Source organism: Drosophila eugracilis, unplaced genomic scaffold, assembly GCF_018153835.1.
Source record: "Drosophila eugracilis isolate 14026-0451.02 unplaced genomic scaffold, ASM1815383v1 contig_2088, whole genome shotgun sequence".
In the NCBI taxonomy this organism is placed as follows: Eukaryota; Metazoa; Arthropoda; class Insecta; order Diptera; family Drosophilidae; genus Drosophila; species Drosophila eugracilis.
This window is the reverse complement of record NW_024572964.1, coordinates 5,025,101-5,045,604: the sequence shown is the minus strand read 5'-3', so window position 1 is coordinate 5,045,604 and position 20,504 is coordinate 5,025,101. Positions and strand designations below refer to the sequence as shown.

At 44.7% G+C, this 20,504-nt stretch overlaps 1 protein-coding gene across 1 annotated transcript in view; it reads right to left on the bottom strand.

Moving 5' to 3' along the window:
- LOC108108232 (dynein heavy chain 3, axonemal) overlaps nt 1-20,504 on the bottom strand; it is a 35,107-nt gene that overhangs the window by 7,171 nt on the left and 7,432 nt on the right. The window contains exons 15-39 of the mRNA XM_017216198.1: nt 20,130-20,314; nt 19,099-19,216; nt 18,884-19,031; nt 18,471-18,628; nt 18,109-18,175; nt 16,227-17,117; nt 16,054-16,158; nt 15,826-15,996; nt 15,336-15,483; nt 14,899-14,997; nt 14,710-14,824; nt 13,396-13,564; nt 10,175-10,368; nt 9,176-9,378; nt 7,731-7,918; nt 7,185-7,355; nt 5,534-6,739; nt 5,329-5,472; nt 5,024-5,206; nt 4,360-4,565; nt 3,976-4,290; nt 3,690-3,921; nt 2,240-2,365; nt 528-1,915; nt 325-472 (exon numbers count right to left, since the gene is read on the bottom strand). Of these exons, the coding sequence (XP_017071687.1) occupies nt 325-472; nt 528-1,915; nt 2,240-2,365; nt 3,690-3,921; nt 3,976-4,290; nt 4,360-4,565; nt 5,024-5,206; nt 5,329-5,472; nt 5,534-6,739; nt 7,185-7,355; nt 7,731-7,918; nt 9,176-9,378; nt 10,175-10,368; nt 13,396-13,564; nt 14,710-14,824; nt 14,899-14,997; nt 15,336-15,483; nt 15,826-15,996; nt 16,054-16,158; nt 16,227-17,117; nt 18,109-18,175; nt 18,471-18,628; nt 18,884-19,031; nt 19,099-19,216; nt 20,130-20,314 (7,078 nt within the window). The remainder of the gene's footprint in view (nt 1-324; nt 473-527; nt 1,916-2,239; nt 2,366-3,689; nt 3,922-3,975; nt 4,291-4,359; nt 4,566-5,023; nt 5,207-5,328; nt 5,473-5,533; nt 6,740-7,184; nt 7,356-7,730; nt 7,919-9,175; nt 9,379-10,174; nt 10,369-13,395; nt 13,565-14,709; nt 14,825-14,898; nt 14,998-15,335; nt 15,484-15,825; nt 15,997-16,053; nt 16,159-16,226; nt 17,118-18,108; nt 18,176-18,470; nt 18,629-18,883; nt 19,032-19,098; nt 19,217-20,129; nt 20,315-20,504) is intronic.

Here is a 20,504-nt window from a genome sequence, read left to right as displayed (position 1 = left end):
TTTTGCGAGCTCGGCGTTTTTTTGCTATCGAAAAATATGGATCAAAGGATTTGGATTTTTTGGCCAAAAACAACACCACAATAATGCCTCAGCCACCATATTCACCGGATTTGGCCCCATGTGACTTTTTCTTGTTCCCAAAACTGAAGATAATCGAAAAATTTGAAAAATTTGAAATTTGAAAAGTCACCTTACTTTTTGAACACACCTCGTATAACTTCTAAAAGGTTTCGATAATCGAAAAATTTGAAATTCGCGAAATTTGAAGAGTCACCTTACTTTTTGAACACACCTCGTACAAACCAAAAATGCTGGCCAACTCACCTCCGTAGTAAAATAACCGAGGTAAGCGGTGCACCCGCCAGCAAGCAGGACATCGCCAACAATGTTGCTAATGGATTCGTGAAGATTCTTAGCCGCCTCCGACCAACGAGTCTTCTCGCCACCAAGTCCGCCCAGCAGTTTTTCAGCTCTGGAAGTGAATGTTGCAGATTAGAGGTTTATGTTAATGCCATGCAAGGACAAACCTGTTCAATTTCTTCTCGCAGTTGTCGATTTCATCCTCTAGTCTCTTCTTTTCTCGTGACTTTTCCGCAAAGAAGTCGTTGAGTTTCTGCAACTTGTCCAAAATTACCTGTAGCTCGGCCCTCTTGGCATTCAATTTTTCCATCTGCTGGGAAAGTTCTCCCTCAGCTTCTGCCAAGGCCGCCTTCTTGGGCATCACTATCCGGGCTACCTTGTCGTATACATCCATAGCCCGCACCCACCGACAGATTCCTTCGCAGGCCATCGAAGCTGCCTTGATCTTCTCTGGCACAAAGTCACGATCCGCAATGTACTTCTCCCGAATCCTCTTTATAATGGCCGGCGGGATGTTGTCCTTGTCGAAGGTTTTCAAGGAATCCAGGAATTTCATGTCGCTAAGCATACGCATCGAGGGTCCCCAATAGTCCTCCACCATATGTCCACTTGGATCTGGCTTTCGATCTGGTTTAATGCCCCTGATCACGCACACAGCCTCCATGGTCAACTTGACGCCATAGGGCGGGTTCTTCATTGATTTCACTATGAAAATATCAGCGGGTTTCAAAGTGTTCAAAGCTTCCAGGGCTGCCTCCATGGCAGGGATGGCCTCAGCCAAGTCAGTTTCGCAATCATCCTTGATGGCCTGAGCCGCAGCAGCGGCTTCATTTGCCGCCGCCTCATCTGCACCCACCACTTCCTTCTTTTTCTCTGCCTCCGCCGTTTCACGTTCAATGTTCACCATGATACGATCCGTTTCCTCGGAGAGGATTTTCAGCTTGGGTTGTAAATCATAAAGGTTCGTCTGCATTTCACCCACTTGTCCAGCGGCAAAATCGAGCTTCTCCAGACCAGTGGTATAACGATCCCTCAGCCTGGTAATCTCGTCTAGCTTGCGGGTGTAGAAAGTGCGGAATGCCTTAAGTAACTCCAAGTAAGCAGAGGGTGTAACGTAATTCCGGCGATTCAACTCCAGGTAACATTTTTCACTTGCATCTACTACGGATTGATGGAAGTACATGACGCAGTCGACCAGGTCTGCCTCCAATTGGGTCAACTCCCGTTCTCCGTCCACCGTTCCACGATGCGCCCCTTCCTCCTGTTCCGGATCTGCGGGGTCCTTGGCTGGTGCCTGTTCTGGCTGCTCCTCTCCATGAGGTCGATTTAAGTTCATCGAGGTGACAAAGTATACGCCCACGCGGGACAACGCCTCCTCCGGCCAGGGCATGTACCAATCGATGGTGCAACAGTTGATCAACGAAGGGTACACGCGGATGCGTTCCTTGAAAGAATCACCGATAGGTGAGAAGGCCAGTGCGACATGCAACTGCTCCCGAATGCGATCAATATAGTAGGCGTAAACCTCACTGGGCAGTGTATCCAGAATCTTGCCCTACATGGATACAAATGGGGTAGGTTAACACTCATTTCTGTTTGTGGAACAGATTTAGCCAAGGGAGTTGCATTCTGATTTATGGCAAAATTACTTTTACCTTACATTGGTTCAGTGCTGCCAAACCTGGCTATCTTAACTCGTATCTATTTAAAATATTTAAAAATTTTCTATAAATCAAAAATATTTTGAAAATATAACTGATATATAGGTTTTCACTCAATACAAATAAAAATCTTTATTTTTATAACTACTTCTAATGCTCGATTTAGTTACTTTTTGCCACTTGGCTTGACAACACTTACTGTTCCCTTTCACACTCACCAACTGTTTGGCTACATTTGCCATATTCTCCATGATGGTTGCCTTGTCCTCCAGCTGATAGAGATTGGGCAAATCACCGGTATTAAGTATGCCATTGATATCCTCCACGTAGCCCTCATCCGTTGCCTGCAATCGACCACAGGGAGAAACAGAGAAACAAAAACTGAAAATTCACAATTGTGCAATGCAAATCGGAGTGCAGTTCGAGTTGCAGTTGAAGTGGAAATTGGCATGGCAGCTTGGCAGGGAGTGGGTGGTAGTGAAGCAGAGGAGTTAGAGCTGAAGCTGAGCTATGCTGCTGGCCAAATGCATTTTTATGTTGCCGGGAAGCCCTTCTGCCCAGAGATCCTGGGACATGCATTTTGCATTCGCCTAAGTGGCCTTGTCCCAGGATCCAGGACTCAAAGCTCAGGACTCAGAACTCCGACTCATGCAGGTAGCCCAGAGCCGGAGGAGCCAGCTCCCCGTTGGTCATTTCGGTGTAATTGTTAATTAATATCTGCATGGGGCTTTGTTGGCCCAGACAGACGACTACAGAGGGAGATAAATCATTGATTGGACGGCCCGAGGATTTCGAAAACATTCTAATGCATCGAAAAGTTTTCATCGAATGCAAACAAGGAGGGAATGGGAATGAGGCTCCAATCCGATTGGGCTTCGACATTGCAAAGTTTCGGCAAACAGAATTAAAGCAGTTTTAATCCGGTCAAATGGCTTCTTACGCCCGTGTATGGATTTCTACTTTTGGTCACGCTTCATGGTCAAATGGATTCGGTGGACAAAGGGAGCATTAGACGAATGCGGGGCATTATTATGTTTAGCAACAATGTGTAAACACCTGCATATTGTTCGGCATGCGTATCGATCGGATTTTGGCCATGCTAATTTATTGACCGACATTCATTATGGGCTGAGGTGCGACACCACACGATGTCTTTGTTTCATTGGCAGTTTTACGAAGCCCACTCATGTGCTCTTGATTTGCCATAATTTGAACCGCTGCCTATGCAAATTACTGAGCAATAATCAAGTTAGTTCAACAATTAACCTAATTATAAATGCAAATTCTGGCAAAACAATGAGTGCTGCTGCTGTTGCTTCTGCTGTCAAGCTTCCGTATTGAAAACGGATTCGAGCCAAATTTAATTGTCCCGACGCTCGTGCGACAAAATGTTGGCCAGACATCGGATCCCTGCCTCTAAACTCTGCTTTATTTCCAAGTATATTCAAATTAATTTCAATTTAATTTATCAATTTACATACTCAGATTACTGAGAAGTCAGAGGGTCGTAGTCAAGACTTTATGGGTTTATTGTTCCCAGTCTGGGCTGAGTTTTGATGTCGATCCGATTTACAACCTTATTAAAACGCCATTCTGATGGATTAGCATATCCACACCAACCGACACTCAATCGGTCTTTTTACGAGAATTGGTCTTCAGTTAACTCACCTGTGCGTCGGAGAAGAGGAACACGGTGTGGTTTAGATTGAAACTGGCCGACATCAATATCTTCTTCAAGTCATCGCGCCAATCCGTGATGGTGTAGCTCTTGGATACCTGCACTGTCATCAAACGACAGTCGGCTATGTAGGCAGCCAGGCGACAGGAACTTCGGCGTCCTGATCCACCCATGCCCACCATCAGAATGTTGCCACGAGGCATCTGTAGTACTCGAGAAACTCTGTAAAAAAAATCAGATAGGTAAGACCTTAAAAATTTTTGATGCTACACTTACCTGCTCACATGTTCTATGGCAAATCGGAACATTACCAAATCCATGGGCGTACTCGAGAAGGAATTGTACTCCCTGAGATAGTACTTCATCAGTTTCTCCAACTTCTCATAGGTATCGCCCTCGTCATAATACTTTGGTTCGGCATCCGGCTCCATGTAATTTCCGTAGAAGAGATTGCGGATATCATTGTCCGTAAGTTTTTCTCCCGGTTCAATGCGTTCGCCAAAGGCCTGCTCAAGGGGGAATCTCAGATTGGTTTTGCAGGCATCCACCGCCATCAGTAGCAGACGATCTCGATCCACCTGGTCCACCAAACTGGAAAAAAAAAATGCATTTAACCAAGTTATATATAAAATTAGCTATCTAAAGGAGACATCTACTAACCGGTCATAAAACACGCGATAGGTTTCGTGGGCCCACAGGCGACCCAGCTTCTCGGGGTCGGGCATTCGCTTGGGCGGCACCATAACGATGCCCTGGAAGACACGGGTAATGTCCCGCAGGGAGAAGGAGTAGTGCGACTTGGCCGGCGTGGGCAGGAAGCTGCGAATTGCATCGCGGTACACACTGACCATAGCCTCCGATAAACCCTGCGAACGAATAACACATATTCACGAGAAGGTACAATAAAAACCCCAAACACAAAGAGTTTAAGGGCAGAGTCAGTAGAAGTTTTTGGGAAATGAAGCTATAAAATACGCCATTTTAATTTTATTATGTACCCAACGCCTGGATGCGAGCCAAGCACGGCAGACGACACATGGATGAACCATTGACTCCGCTGACCAGACAATCATCCTCCGCTCGGATTCTGCGTAAGGACTTTACACGAATACAAAATTGGACATGGATATAAGTTATAAAACATAAAATTCTCTATTAATATAAAGTTCGTTAAGTAACATAAAGAAATTAAAAATGGCCAATATCCTTTCGATTCTTCCTTAAAATTTGAATTTTTGCTTTAAGTTAAAATTAAATTTTAAGCCAATAACTTTTTCTTTCTCTGCATAATGTTGTTTTGGGCTACGAGAAAAAAGATACGTACGCGGGATAGGAGAGCCACCTTTTCCGGATAACCCTTGGAAAAATGCCATTCACCAATCGTTGTGAATATTCGAACGATGGTGGAGTCCTCAAAGGAATCGACGGCCACCACGAACATGTGGCGATAGAGACGCGGAAAAATGAAGTTACTGCCACCCAAAGTGCCCATGGCGCACATCAGAGTCTGTCCAACGATTGCGGTTCATAGATGGAGTGGGAAAACAAGAGGGCAAAGATGAAAACTTTACAGATAACTTATGGCCAGTTTATGGACGGAATAAGTTGTCAACTGGCAACTCCACCTACCATGTCCACCAGTTCGATTTTGGTAGTGTCCACAAGGTCCGACCAATAACCATGATCCAGCCAAGTGCGAAGTAGCTCCAAAGGAGCCTGAGAACCATAAGTATCTTTCGATGGCATGGCCACATCATCACAGAAAACCGTGCACTTTAAATAAAAGTATTAACTGAAAATATTATTAATCATTATTATAGATAGATAATGATACCTTTTTCCCGAGCGAGGGTCCAAAAACTCCTTTCCGTCGCCTGTCCAACTTGCTCATGATGGTGTCCTGTACCATTTGAGCCGAGGTACGAGCCGAAAAGTTGATTACATTGACCAGATTGGCAAACTTAGGCATCGCCAGAAGGTTACTAGTGATGATGGCACTCTTTCCCGTTCCCGTAGGCCCAACGACCAACATGGCATATGATTTCGAAATGCAAAATTCCTGCCAATAGGATATGTAACCTGTTTCCTTTGTGGGCACGATGAGCTCACTGATTTGGGCATTCTCGGGGAAGCTGGCTATGGTCCCCGAGCTGTCATCACTCTTCTGCCAGGTCCACCAGTTCTCCGCCTCATCGAATCGGTAGTCCAGAAACAGCAACTTCTCGGGGAACATTTGACCGCGATTCAGGGAGAAGTACTTGGGTTTCGGATAGTTTTCATTGGAACCATAGATGACCTTTCGGAGCAAGGTGTCAAAAGTCTTCTGACCCTGACCCGTGAGTGCCGAGCAGTAGGCCCATGCAAAGCAGAAGAGGAACATTTGTTGGAACCAAGCCTGATTAAACATCTTGTGCTTTTCGAGGAAGTGCAGGAAGAATCGTGAGAAGGTCTGGTATTGATAGATTGGAGAAAGTTCCAGCATTTGCTTGCACTGCGGCAGGAAATCCAAGGCAGCCGGCACCAGCCACTCCGTCATGTCCTCAAATAGCGTCATGTAGATTTCGCTTAGCCCCACCTTATTTACCAGAACATTGGTGAAGCTCTTGTGTAGGGCCCGCCATCCCAGTTGCGATGGCTCCATGTATATCATTCCACAACGCGAAACGGTGGCTGGAGAGGCCTGTTCCAAGTCTGCCGGCTCAAACATCATGTTCATCATCTTGGTCATCTGCATAATCTCACCGGACATTAGGCAGAGTTTCTTGTTGTCGTCCAGCACGGTGTTCAGATTCTCAATCCACACTGCATCCACAGGTCCGTCGAACATCACCCATGCCCTTTCACCTTTCGGTCCTTGAACCTGCTCTCGGAAGGTTTTTGCCAGCACTCCATCGTACCATTCATGAGAAACCGCATCGAAGCGGCCGTAAAGCTGACCCATGGTGATGGCCTTCGGGTTGATGATGCGGAACGTGACCGGGAACTCCTTGAGAGTCGCCTCCTCATCATTGGAAACGTTTCGTAATGTCTGGGCCAATATCTATAAAAAAAAGGGGTAATAGGTTAAATACATTAATGCTTTATTAATATAACCGCTTTCGCTCAACGCCCAAATTCGAATGTTGGCATTTCTCTTTTTCTTATCCTCGCTCATCCGTCAGCGAAATAGATATATGTACATTTCATCGATCTCTTATGCTAATTCATATGGTAGAAAGGGATAACAATATACAGCTTACAGTTAACTTGAGTTATTCTATTTTGTTTTATTGTACAATGGGTTCCTTAAGTATATCTTGTGCTTTATGTAGTACAGTGGGCCATAAAGGCCCTACCTCAAAAGTATACTCTTTAATCATGTAATTAATTTCTTCTTGTGCAGATTAAGTTGTTTGTTAACTCATTAATTCCAGCCCATTTAATTGGCTGGCCGGTGAAATTAATAAGCGTGCGGTTGGAGCGTTACTGAGTTTTTTGATACTCACCTGGTAGGCAGTGGTCTTTCCCCCCATTGAGCCACCCACTATCATCAGGCCGTGTCGCACTAGCAGCATCTCGTATATCTGCAGAATTTTCTCCAAATACCACGGCGTCGCCTGCAGATTCCGATCCGCCAGGTTGATGTGCAGCCACTTGAGTATGTCACCACGTTGCGGCTATCCGGCGTAAATAAAATATGAAAAGTAGGAAATGGTATGCAGGCAGTTAATAAATGTTGTATATGCGTGTTTTAAATGCCGTTAGTCTGCGACAAAGGATCAAAGAAATATTATTGTGTGAATCGAGGTAGTGTAGAAGAAGGTGTATTTCTTGTTGTTTCAAAAAAGTAGTCTCATTAAACGAATAAAGTTATGGATATAGCAAATTGAGGAGAATGCAAATGACTGCGAATCATTAATAACCTCGCCCCGTAATATATATTTTTGTTTACTTATCATTAAACCATTATCAAATTAATTGGCGGCGCTTTCAGGTCATTACACCTGAAGAATGTTAATTGATTTCAATAGATGACAGATAATATTGCTTACCATGGGCAACTCAACGCCAGGGAATAGATCCATGTAGATGCCGATGAAGAGGGAGATGTCCTGTTCGAGGAATTTTGGCAAATTGACATCGACAATGGCACGCAGAACAATCTCCGGCTCCGGCAGGTCAGTATAAAGCCGTCGCAGCGAGGCGGAGGCCAGCAGAACGGACTTTACAGCGCGCATTCCTGGCAAATAAAAAGGTACAGTCAGACATCGATGAAGTGAATTAAAAATAAAATGTAAGAAATTTTCATTTATAAGATAATTATTATGGCCATGTTTCTCTTATTTAAACAGATTAATTCGATTCATTGAATGATTAATCGATGTATAGAGATGTTCTACTGTATAATTGTAAGGTGAGATCTGCGGAAAGTCGGGAGCGTGGGAAATTGGAGGTTTTGGGGCATTAGCTTGACAGTTATGCGAGCGCATATTTCAACGTGGAGTCAGCAGGATCTGGTATTTGGCGATGCCGTCGCCGATGGCGTCGAGGAGGCGGGATATCGTAATACCTGGTGTTCTGCACCATCCGAAACCCATTTCCCTCCCAACCTAGCTTCATTATAGCGCCAGGGAAATGCTAAACTTTCGCAACGTTGCAAAAACAGCTGGACAGGAGTCGTGCGGTGCGGATGCAAGGGAGGCGAGTGAGAGTGAGAGGGCAACTAAATGTACAAATAGTTTTTATTATTACTTGGCAGAGCGGCAAATACAATGTGTGTGTCTATGTGCCATTTGTCTCTCACACACGCAACACAAAAGCGCAGCAAACTTGCAAGAAAGTTTTTCAATTTAAACTCAAAATAAGATACTGATCAAATGTACTTTGCACATAAACTTGCACACAGCTGCCTTCCTGCAATTGCAGGCAGCGGCCGGACAAAGATGCACACGCACACACCCAAGGAAAGAAAGCCCGGACGGAGTGGCAAACACAGACATGTTGTAATGTCATATGACATGTTACGTCGTAAAAGGAGCAATATCTTTGCCTTGAAACAAGCAGAAGGATGCCCGAGAAGCGAGAGAAGGCGACACGCACACAGCGTATGAGACATCCGGAAAGTTGTAGCCCCCGTTGAAAACTCCCCCACGCTTGAAAACCATACCGAGAACTCCCTCAAAGTTCTGCTGCACAGATGGAGAAAAAAACACGTGTTGTTGACTACTTTTGCGCCTTATTAGCCAGGTGGAGCGACAGTCTCGCCCCCTGACCAGGTCATGTCTAATACCAGCTTTATGCTTTGGAGTTTTTGTGCTTCAGTGCATTCAAGTTTTCGACGTCGGTGGAAATAAAGTGGCCACTGATGCTCTTTTAGTTAGTAGCTAAAATTTAACCTAATGACATGTTTTTAACAAATTATTTAATATATTTTAGAATTTTACAACTTTTTCTATTGAAAAACAAATCTAAAAAGGATTTCTTTCCCTTAACTTACCGTAATCATAATGAGACTGCGAGGACAGCTGCTCGGAACACAACTTGTAAGCTTGGACAATTTTCTGTGATAGATTCCTGGCCATATCGAATCCGTTGGAGTATAGGGTGATCTCGCCAATCATGGCATAGTCCGGCACCATCATGGCCACCGTACGGAACAGGACTTTCAGATTGTCTGGCAGCTCTGTTCGGCCGGCATAGCTGAGGGGAAAATGGAAGAGAGAGAGAGAGAAGGAAAGACACCGGATTAAAGCCCGTAGGGCAATCAAATTCATCAAAGTGCAAGTGCTAATGGCATAAATACTAAACACAGGGTCCTCACAGCTCTGCCATTTTCCCATTCCCAGGGCCAATGGCCAATAACCAATATGAGTGACTGCTCTTAAGAACGTCTGGTTGCGTGACAAATTGGCAGGCAGGCAGGAAAAAGCAGAGTGGAGCTGCAAAAAAAAAAATAAAAGCAAACTTCTAGCCGGCAGGAATGGCAAAGCAAAAGCGACGTCCAATCGAAATTAAGACCTTCGCTGAATGGTGCAATCAGTTACGGCCGGAGAGGACCAGTACTAGTACTAGGACTAGAAGCAGGAGTAGGAGCAGGAGGAGATTCCCAGAGCCTGGCTAATATGCATGTTTGTCGCAGCTGTTCCACATGCATGCCAAAGCAATAAATATCCCGATGGGAAAATCTCCAATAACGCAATAACTACCAATATCGGAACGCAGTGCGTCCACCTCCGAGTGGGTGGCTAATAGCCCTCTCCGCCGTGTCGCCTATATCAGCCGTATCTGCCGTATGGTAGGCTTACAAAGTAACTAAATGTATTTTCAAATGCCCAAGCCCACAAAAGGCAAAAAAAAAGTACCATAAACAAAAAGGAAGTGCGGAAAAAATGCGATGCGTGAAACCGCAGCTGCTGTTCCCAGTATTCAGGCATCCTGGCAACCAGGCATCCCAGAATCCTGGCATCAAGGCATCCCAAAAAACCCCGCCACTCACCCGGGATTCATGGTTATGAATATGGAACAAGTCGGATCCAGTTTGAGCATTGTATCCTCGAAAAAGAATTTCACAACCTTGCGTCCAATGGCCCGCTGTATGGTCAGGATCTGTTGCGCCACCACGGAGAGCACCTCCAGCTCGATGCGATTGAACTCGTCGAAGCAGGCCCAAGCGCCCGATTGTGCCAAGCCCTGCAAAGAATCCGTAGAAATGGGCATGAGTGGTTGAGGAAGCAGTCAAAACAGCATAGCACAGCACAGCACGGCCAGGCACACACTATGGGTAACAATCCCGAATAGGACTGCAGAAAAAAAAAGAAAATAGCACACAAATAGAAACAGAAACAGAAATTCCTGGACAAGAGTGCAAGGGAAATATCCACACACATATATACACGCCAGTTCGATGGGGAAAAGTGGAAAAAGCAAACAGCAGCATAAACATTATTTTCTCTTTCTCATGGCTCGGTTTCTGTTTTCAGGTTCCTGGGGGCCAGGAGAGCTGGACAGCAGGGTCGATATGGGTGGTCCGACTACGACCCTTTGATATGCTTCCTTTTGCATGTTGCAATAAATATGCTGTTTTATCCCAGCTGGAAGCCTGCACATCCCACATCGCACATCGCCCCCTGCACCCGGAGCAGCACAAATAGAACGCCAAAGCAGCGAACTGACCTGGCTGCATGCGCTATTCCATACCATATGCCATATCGATGCCGGAGTGGGCGTGGCAGGTCGAAATCTATCAGTTATATGTCTCAGTGAGCTGCCCGTTGGCCATGCACCGGAGTTTTCAATAGTTGGCTAAAGGAAAGGTTCGAGTTTCTCCTAATTAGGGAAATCCTTTGTATACCACTGCTGCAGCAAATAACGAACTGATTTTTTTTTGGCATCTTTTACGTTTTCAATTATGGCATGAAGCTAAAAATATTCAAAGAGCTATGAATGCAATTCCTAGAAATAGAATGAAAGTAATATTCAGAACATAAATATTTTTCACAAAATAATTACAACGAATTTCTCATGATCTCAAAATGTTACTAAGCAATCATATATGAAGAGATAATGATGAGATAGTTATACTCTTTTCTGCCACTAAAACTAGTTTGCTTAATAGAAAAACCTCTTGAAATTCTTGATCAAACAAGATATTCTATTCACAAACTGCAAGCTTTGGAACACCCAGGCTAAAATAAGCACAGTCACCTATCAATGGAGGAGGCATTGGACAGCTGTTGCTCCTGACCGGGCATGGGGCATCCACTTGACCACCTCAGAGGTGCCTGCATGGCAAGTGGCTTCTGTTGGTCCTGCCGCAAGGACTTCACCCAACCCAACTCTATACACCATACAAAGAGTTTACATTCTGTTGCGCGTTCGCACGCTTTTTGCAGTCACTGTTGTCCCTATACCCGATGCGGTTGTTGCTTGCTGCCGTTTCGCTTGGCCTGCCCATTGTACAATTAGCGCCCCATGTGCCACTCCTCTTGGGGTGCAGGTGGTAGGTGGTGCTGGTTGTCCTGGAGGTGGAGCTGTTGTGTTAGGAGCTTGTTTGGACAGGGCACGGAAAAAAGGTGGCTGTTGCCTTTGCACACTTTGAACTCCATTGAGAGTGGTTTGGCGCCGATGGCAACAGTGATGGGAAGTATCTAGATAGGTATGGTAAGGTTTAAGAGTACCCACGATACATCCCAGCACTTTGAATATAGTGTTTATTTTAGTTCTTAATATTGGTAACTTTATGAATTTTTAAAACATCTTAATATATGTTCTTAAATTTTTTTAATTATTTTAATCTAGTTTTTTTGTACTTTAACTAACTATAAAACCCCAGTACCCTACCCATCACTGTAGCTAACCCAGAAAAGAAGCCATCCTGCTGCTGCGATAACTTTTTAGCATCCATTGGATGCTCCCTTTGTTCAGTGCGACAACCATTGTTGTGGCCATTTTATTTGCATTTAATTTATTTACGATTACTTCTTCTTTGGCTGGTACACAGAAATTGCTCTCGCATATTTCGCATATTTTGTCAATTGCAAATTATTTTATTGTCGCAACATTGTTTCCCAGACATTCCCAGCCCGGCAACTAGAAATCAAACCGCACCGCAAATTGGCGGAGTGGGTGAGCGTCGTGTGCTGGAGATTTACGACTTCCTAGAGATTATTAGAACAAATGTCAATCCAGTTGGTGACAAAGCTAAGAACGACTTTCTAAAACCAGACTCGGTTCTATTTGAAAACCAGACAACCAGGCAGAGACCCAAATTAAGCAATAAAAAGAATAAACAAATGTCCAAGCTCAAGTGGATCCCAATCGCATAAATTCATTAATTTAAATTGAGCAGCGCGCGATGGCAATTTATGGGCTCTCCTATCGACGCAACTAAACTAAGTTGCCTGGTCGGGTCAGAGTTGTCGACGTTATTAATACAAATCCCATGCAAATGAACAAGAACTCTAGGTGATCACTTTACTCCTACCATACCTACCTACCCGTAAACCTCATCTTCCACATTATGTTACCATCGAATGGCTCCCGTGTTTATGGCCTCACCTCTCTCTCACTCACTCTGTTTTAGGGGCTTAGGAACTATTATGCAATTAGCCGTGTGAGCGTATTAAGCGATTAGAGCCTATGGCAGCATAAATTTTACTACAAGATTTCAGCACCCACTTAAGATGTGCGTGTGCTTTTTGGGGTATTGGGGTATGAATGTCCAGGAGGCTACGGTTAACGACCTGCAAATAAAAATTTGCATAAACTTAAGTGGAGCCGCACGAAAGTCAGTTGGGCATCGACAGCGGCTACGGCATCGGCATCGGAAGGGTGGCCATTACTTTCGCAAACTGGCTAATTAGTCAACAGCCAGGGGAAAATACGATTATCCCGTGAGAGCTGCATAAATTTCAATAAACATTTAACGAGAGAATGGGAGATTTGGAAGGGCGCATCGAAAGTCGGCTCCAGTGTGTCTGACATGAGTCCAATTAACTATGCTCGTGCGGTATTGAAAGTCACGATTGTTGCGTGTGCCGCCGCATCAAGACGAGTTCTTTATCTGATTAATGTGCTCCACTCGACTCTGTTTTCGGGGCCATCAATTAGAAAGCAGTCGGGCAGCAAATCGCAGACAGCACGACGCTCAGAATCTCTCGGTATCTCTTTATCTAACTTAACTCTATATATATATCCCCGATTTACGGGGGAGCTCACCTTGAAGAACTTGCCAAGTGCCTTGTAGTCCAGTCCATCAGAACAATTGAAGACGACACACTTCTTGGCCACCGCCTTGGCCAGATCCTTGCAGGTCTCAGTCTTACCCGTTCCAGCAGGTCCTTCGGGTGCACCACCCAAACACAGCTTCAGGGCTCCCATCAGAGTACTGCACTCGGATCGGATCAAGAATTAGATAGAAAAAAATGGGGTTCTTTTTAATACGGAGTGGCAACAAAGAGTTGATGGATGGGGCGGGCAAATGGAGTGGGCACGCTTTTAATATCTATTTTGAATTTTTTCACATTTCTCACGGCAGCAGCTTAAAAAAATTGTCATTTATGGCTGTTTTTTCTGACCCAAATAGAAGCCACTAGAAGGATGGGTATATGGACAAGGCTAAAAGGTTTGGGATTGGACTCGAAGTGTAGGTTATAATGCTGTATTTTCTGTAAGACTTTTAAAACTCTCAACAAAATGAAAACATTTTCATAAAATTTCTTATTTTAAATATTTTTGTTTCCTTTTTGAGGATATTTTTTCAGTCGACTAACACCCTCCGAATATTATTTCATATATTGCTCACTTTTTGCCGCTTGTTTTGCAAGTTCATATTTTTATCATATTGGCAGTGTCCCCCACTTCGGTTGCTTGTGCATATATTTTTTAGCTTTTCCGGCATAAACGTACAAATATCTATATACACTCGGTTACATTTTTTGTTTGTCTGTTTGTGCTTCCTTTTTTAACTATCCAAGCATGGGTGTGAGTGTTAGTGTGCTGTATGTATGTGTGTGTGTGTGAAAAACTGTCCAACATTGATTTATTTGTTTAATATAAAAGTTTTATCGGAAACCCCATTAAAATGTCCTTTCTGCCGGCTTGCCAACGACGGCCTGCCTGCCTGCCAGCCTGCTGCCAGTTTCTGTGTGTCCTTCCTTTAGTCCTGAATATGCCCCCGTTGCTCCTGTTTTTGCTACTGCCACTGTTGTTGTTGTTGTTATTGTGTGTTTGTCGTAGGCAGCTTAAACATCAAAAAGGTTTTCAGCTCTTTTTGCGTATTTTGTTTGAAAAATGAAAATAAATTTAAAATGCACCGAAATAAAATAAATATTTTCCCAATAAACGTGGCTGGCTTCTCGTCTGACTTTTAGATGCAGTTTGTGGAAAGGAGGGAGGGCTTTGGCAACGGTTTGTCAATTAATATTTTCCATATTCATACAGGGGAATACAGGTGTGGAATGACAGGGGGGTTTGGGGTTGTGGGATTTGTGTAAGATATATAGTATTTTATATATATACATATATACCCACCGGTAACAGCGATCGGTGAGGGGAGTTACCACCAAACGGGGCAGATTGCCCAGGTATTCCATGCCATATTGGACATCTGTGACCACCATGCTGACGCAAACCCATTCCTCGTTTTCTGGCGAATATTCAAGGATTTATAGTTGTGGTCTTTTGCAAATACTCGTATATTGAGCCTGAAAGTAAACTTACTCTCGTTGACCTTCCAGTAGTAACGCAGCTGGGAGATCCAATCAAAGTCCTGTATATTGGTGATCTTGCAATCTGTTAGGTATTTAACCACATCACGATCTGGGGGAAGTACAAGAAGATATCTTATAGTTTCATATTCCAATTTGGCTACGACTTTTCATAGAAGCTATAGAGCTTATTATCATAGATGTAATTACAAAATTCAGAGCAAAAAAACTTGAATGATTTAAACCTTAAATAATATAATATAAAATGTTTATATGCCAAACCGGATCTCTTGCGGTTTTTGTTTTTGGTTTGAAAATTATTTAATTATGTAAACGTGTTGGGTTTGTGGTTAGGTTAAAGAGCGTTGAACTACGGTCAAGTTGGTTTCACATTGAAGGAAAATCAACATTTAAAATTCCGCTTATTGTTCTTTGCTCTTTCCCACTCACCGTGTACATCCAGGACAATCAGCGCCTCGACGGCAATCCGGACTCCTGCTTGCAGATCCGTGCGCACCAATTGGACCAGGTCGGCAATCTGCAGATTGGACTTCTCCAAATAAGCCGGCAGCTCCTTCGTCTCGATGGCCTCCTCCACCTGGCGGAAAAAATGGCAAGGAAAAGCATAAAGTGTCTGAGAAACTGCAGCGAAGCGAAAGCAAATAAAGAGCGAAATATGGTTTTCAATTTCGCAGCTCTACCGAACACGGAAAAACTACTCTCAAAGTCAAAGCCCAAAAGGGAAATGTTCACAAAAGAAGTGACCCCAAGGGGGAAAAATGGTGGGTCCAGGGGTCCTGAACTCCGACTAATCTTACTGTCAGCGGCACAGAGAGCTCTCCTCTGTCAGCCAACTGATGGACATTTGTTGTCCCACGGACGACGTCCTTGCGGTTTTCGCGGTTTTGTTGCCAACTTCAGTTCAGGACTCAGTGCTTACCTCATAGGTCCAGGCCATGCAGGAGATGCCCTGCACCACCTGTCCGGGCCAACTGACCACCCATGAGATGCGTTCCACCATGGCATAGTCTTCCCAGGCTTCGTGCATTTGCTCCTTCACGCTGTCCAACATCACCATCTCCACCTCCTTAAGCCACATCTCCACTAATCCCTATTAGGTAAAGGTTAGTCGTTTAGGGAATTATTTGCCTTTAAGGTCACTTCTCACATTGGCTAATTGCGGATTTATCTTGCGGACCAGGGCGACACGCTCCTCCTCGTCACTAACCATCTCGATGATCTCCATGTTGTCGTCAAAGGTAAGACTGCCAATCTGTACGGATATTTAAATAGGTTATGTTTAAAGGTAACAATGCTTAAATGAAAATCAAATTAACTCACCCCCTCGAAGCACTTCCTTAAATGTGGCTGCACACGCATCGGATCCTTGGTCTCTGAGAGAATCTCCAACAATTCATCATTAGACAAGAAGAAGAATCGGGCGAAGAACAGGCGCTTCTGTTCCAGATATGTGTTCAAACCCTTGGTGACTGTTTCCAGATCCTCTATGGCCTTTGTGAATACCTCCAGCATTTCCGGGTATTCAGTGGCAGCCATCACATGTCGATCCTTCAGGGTGTGCTTCATGATCTTTCGCCAAAGCTTGTCCACCGCCTTGAAGTTCCTTCCCTCTAGAGGCATCTGTCTCATGATATCCTCGCTGCTGAAGATGGGCTCCAGGTACATCCAGGTTATCTGCACCTGTGTCCAGGCATCTATGATATTCTGGATAAGGAGTAGTCTTGCCTCCCAGTCATCTGCCTTTGATCCTAATGCCGTAATGAAAGGCGACCGCTTCATGGCCTGCGTTCGCATTATGTGATCGTCCAGCAGTGTCTGAATATCATCCAGGCTGGCCAGAATGTGAGTGTCCGAGTCGCGATATTGCAGCACCTCGAACATCACGTCCGTCCAGTCTGCCTGCATGATCCTCAGTCCATTATTCAGGTCATACTCCTTGCCTGCGGCATTTGCAATCTCCTCCAGCTGCGGCAGGATGCTCATGATATCCACATCGATCATGTCCTTAAGAGTAGGAAACAGTTTCGGGTTGACTTTTCGACCCAGTATCTTAGAAATTTGATCCCAATGCCGCTTCTCTAAGCCATGACGGCATATCGAGTCCAAAACGGGCAGATACACACGGAACTTCTCGATCTTGGTGCGCATCTGCTCGGCGGCTCGTTTGGCCACTGGATTGTAGGCCAACTGACGGGACAACTTGTACATTATCTGGGGGAAAAGAAAATTCAATTTTTTTGGGTTAGAAGGAGAAGAAGCAAATGCAATCTCTTGAGCCTCCTACGAAAAAATTGCAAGTTTCTAGCCAATTACCGAAGATTCAATTAATTAGGTCGACCAGCTTTGATACCTCTTTCTGAAAAGTGTGAAAATGAACTCCTAGAACCTAGTTCAAATGGTAAGAAAAAGTGCATCCAAAATTTGCTTGCTTCTTGGTTCCTTACAAATTTAAAGAGTTAACCCTTAAATAAATTAAACCATCCTGAAGAAACTCCCCAATTAAAATCAATAAGAAAATATATATATGGCCCAGTTGTAAAGCTTAAAGTAATTCGATTTCACTAGGGTATTCGAGGCTTCGTCGGTAGATTGTTTCTCTTGTATTCTTTTTTTGGGGTCCCACTTTGCCGCTTCAGCTGTGCCGAAAAATTCAATTCAACTGACTTTCCTTTTGCGCCTTTGTGCAGCTTTTTTGCGTGGCTACGAACGGCTTCCCAGCTGACCCCGGAGGGGTCGCATCCCTCCGATCCGGTAGAACCCCCTATGCCTGCACCCCCAACTACTCATCTTATGCCAGCCAGCCGCCAAATATGTTGGGCATTTTTTCCATGCATACTTTTCGGCTGCCAAGTGGAACTTTCTTTTTACAGGCAGTCGTTGGTTGGGTTTGTCCCTTGCCGACTGGATGGATGGCTACTATTGCTGCCCTAGGTGGCTTGAGGTTTTTAGTTGCATTTTAGTTGCTACATTGGCTTACAGACAGACACGCCAGATACAGAGGGACGACACAAAGGAGGGGCCAAAGGACGAGGACGGTAGGACGGAACCCATGCATGGGCAGTTGAGCAGGAGAAATCCGACAACAGCTCAAACTTTGTCGGTCGTTGCTCGTTTTTATTTCCGCCAGCTACGGGAGCCACTGGAGCTACTGAAGCCACTATAGCCCCCTGGAATGACAACTTCCGACTTTGCAACTACTTACCTTGTGCATATTCTCCACTTGCTCCCGCACGCCATCCGCATTAAGGCATTCGAAGCGCTCGAACATCCTGAAAGCACCAGAAGAGATGTAAATAGAAATACACGAAAAAAGGAGCAGGAGGAGGAATGAGTGTCCTCATCATAAGCGCCAGCTTTCTGCTGGAATTTGCCTCGGGATGTGGGAATTGAGTGAGGGCCACTACGATTGGTATTGGGATTTGCGTGCAGCAATGTCAATGGAAATGACTGCCGGACTGGGGCCATTTCAATTCGGAATATTACGGAGCCCCAGGAAGTGTGACACAGCCCCCTCCGGCTGACAGAAGTATAATTGCAATGGGCTTAAACGTTGTCCCTGCTTACCAAATGAGATAATCCTTCTCGAATTCGTACGAGGTCTTCCACAGCTTTTCGATGGGCTCCATTTTCTCGATGATCTCGGCCAGAAGTGGAAAGGCGGAGACGTCAATTTGGAGTAGGGTCTCCTCTGTATTAATCGCCTTTGCCTCTCTGCTGAGGTTCTATTTAGTAAAAGTGGGTAAAGGTTAATCATGACTACTTTTCAAATCGTTGTTTAAGAAGATATGACAACTTTTAGATACATATTAGCTAAGTTAGATATAATATTATCTGGAGAGATTTCAAGTGTTAAGTTCTTTCAAGATTTTCATCAATATCTTAAACCACTAAATGCTTTTTAAACACTAAGCTTCAACCACAGGGAATCAAACACAATCTACTAAATAAATACCAGTAAAGTAAAGCTAATCCCTCACCTCGATGGTGGTGAAGAGCATATCGACCGTATCCACCCGCTCCTTGAGCTCCTCCAGCGTGAGCACATCCCGGATTTCCCTGATTCGAAAGCCGTCCATCGTTCGCTTCTCCTGGGCTAGCAGCTTCTCGAACTCCAGTCGTCGTTCCCTGCAAGTATGTCGGCTTAGTATCTGGGATCTGTTCGGGATCAGAGTCTAATCGGCATTTCACTCACCGCAAGGCCAGCTCCAGATTATCACGCACCACCGCCAGCCGGGCGGCACTTAGATCCAGGACCTCCTCCAGTTCGCCGGGCAAGATGAATGTGCGCGAGTTGAGATGGAGTTCATCGCCTGCGGATGGTAGTGAGACCACGACCAGACTGGATGACTCTCGATTGTACTCTCGCTGCTAATTAACTACGCTTAACTCCTAATTAATTGGCTGCGCGAGTCTTTCTTTTTCGGGGACATACTAATTAATTATTCGAGTAGGTACAAGTATCTTTGGCCCTGACAAGCTATATCCGTGAGTATTTGGTGCGACAAAGCCACACATTCGGACGGACGGACAGAGTGGCAGACAAACAGGCAGACAGACAGACAGATGGAGCCACAAATGCAGAGGGACTGAAGTACACATTGTAGCTATCCGAAAGATACACACGACACTTGACGATAACTGGCAATTGTCTGCGTTGGATTTCTGTGGGTGTGAGCCCATCTGCATTTGCCGGTTGTCAAAGCAACTTTCACACATTCATGAATTTGTTAAGCTCATTAAGTTGCATTTTCGGGGTTTTAGCGGAGCTCAATGTTTGGTGTCTCACCGCAAGTAATTATAAAACCAATTAGTAGACTCAGCTTGTTAGTTGAGGTTAATTATGTTAAGCGAAGCTGCACTTCCTGCCTTTCCTATCAGCCCATTCCCTTCCGCATCACCTCTCCTCCGAAAAGCCAAACACAGTGCAAAGCAAACACACTAGATGCACTGGGAAAAATTGTGTGGTACCAAGAAGTTTTTAAAATAAAGAGATAAATTACAGATAAGCTAGAGACGAACATTCATATGGACCTTGCCAAGAAGTAACTGTTCCTTATTTAAGATTTACATCCCTGATTTTATATCAAAGTTTTCCCCCAGTGCCTTGGTTTTGGGCAGGATCGGTGGAGAAAGAGCTGGGCGTCCAGCTGCAGCTGCACAAACAGCGGAAGGCGGAAGGGAAGAAGATGGGGAAGTTCTGACCAAACCAATTGCATCACTCACTGGACAGGTAGGTGTGTGTCAGCAGGAAGACGACGCGCTTCAACACGTTCTTGATTTCATCCTTGATGGCAAATATGCGCATCTCCCGGCAATCGTTGATGTAGTTCTGCAGGGCCACCACCTCGGGCGTCTCCTCTGGTCGCTCGCCGGCCTTCATCGACATCTCCTCTAGCTCTTCGCAGATGCTGAAGTGGCAGAAAAAATCCGGTAGAAAGAAAAAAAAAAATCAGGCAACGTGCATGCACATGGAGTATGTACTATATATATGGAGCGAAAAGTTATCTATTAAGTGGCATTGGGGGGCAGTCAGCATAAAAGTTAAGTGAAAGAGCACTCGCACTTCATTTAGCTGATGCTGATGCTGATGCAATCTGT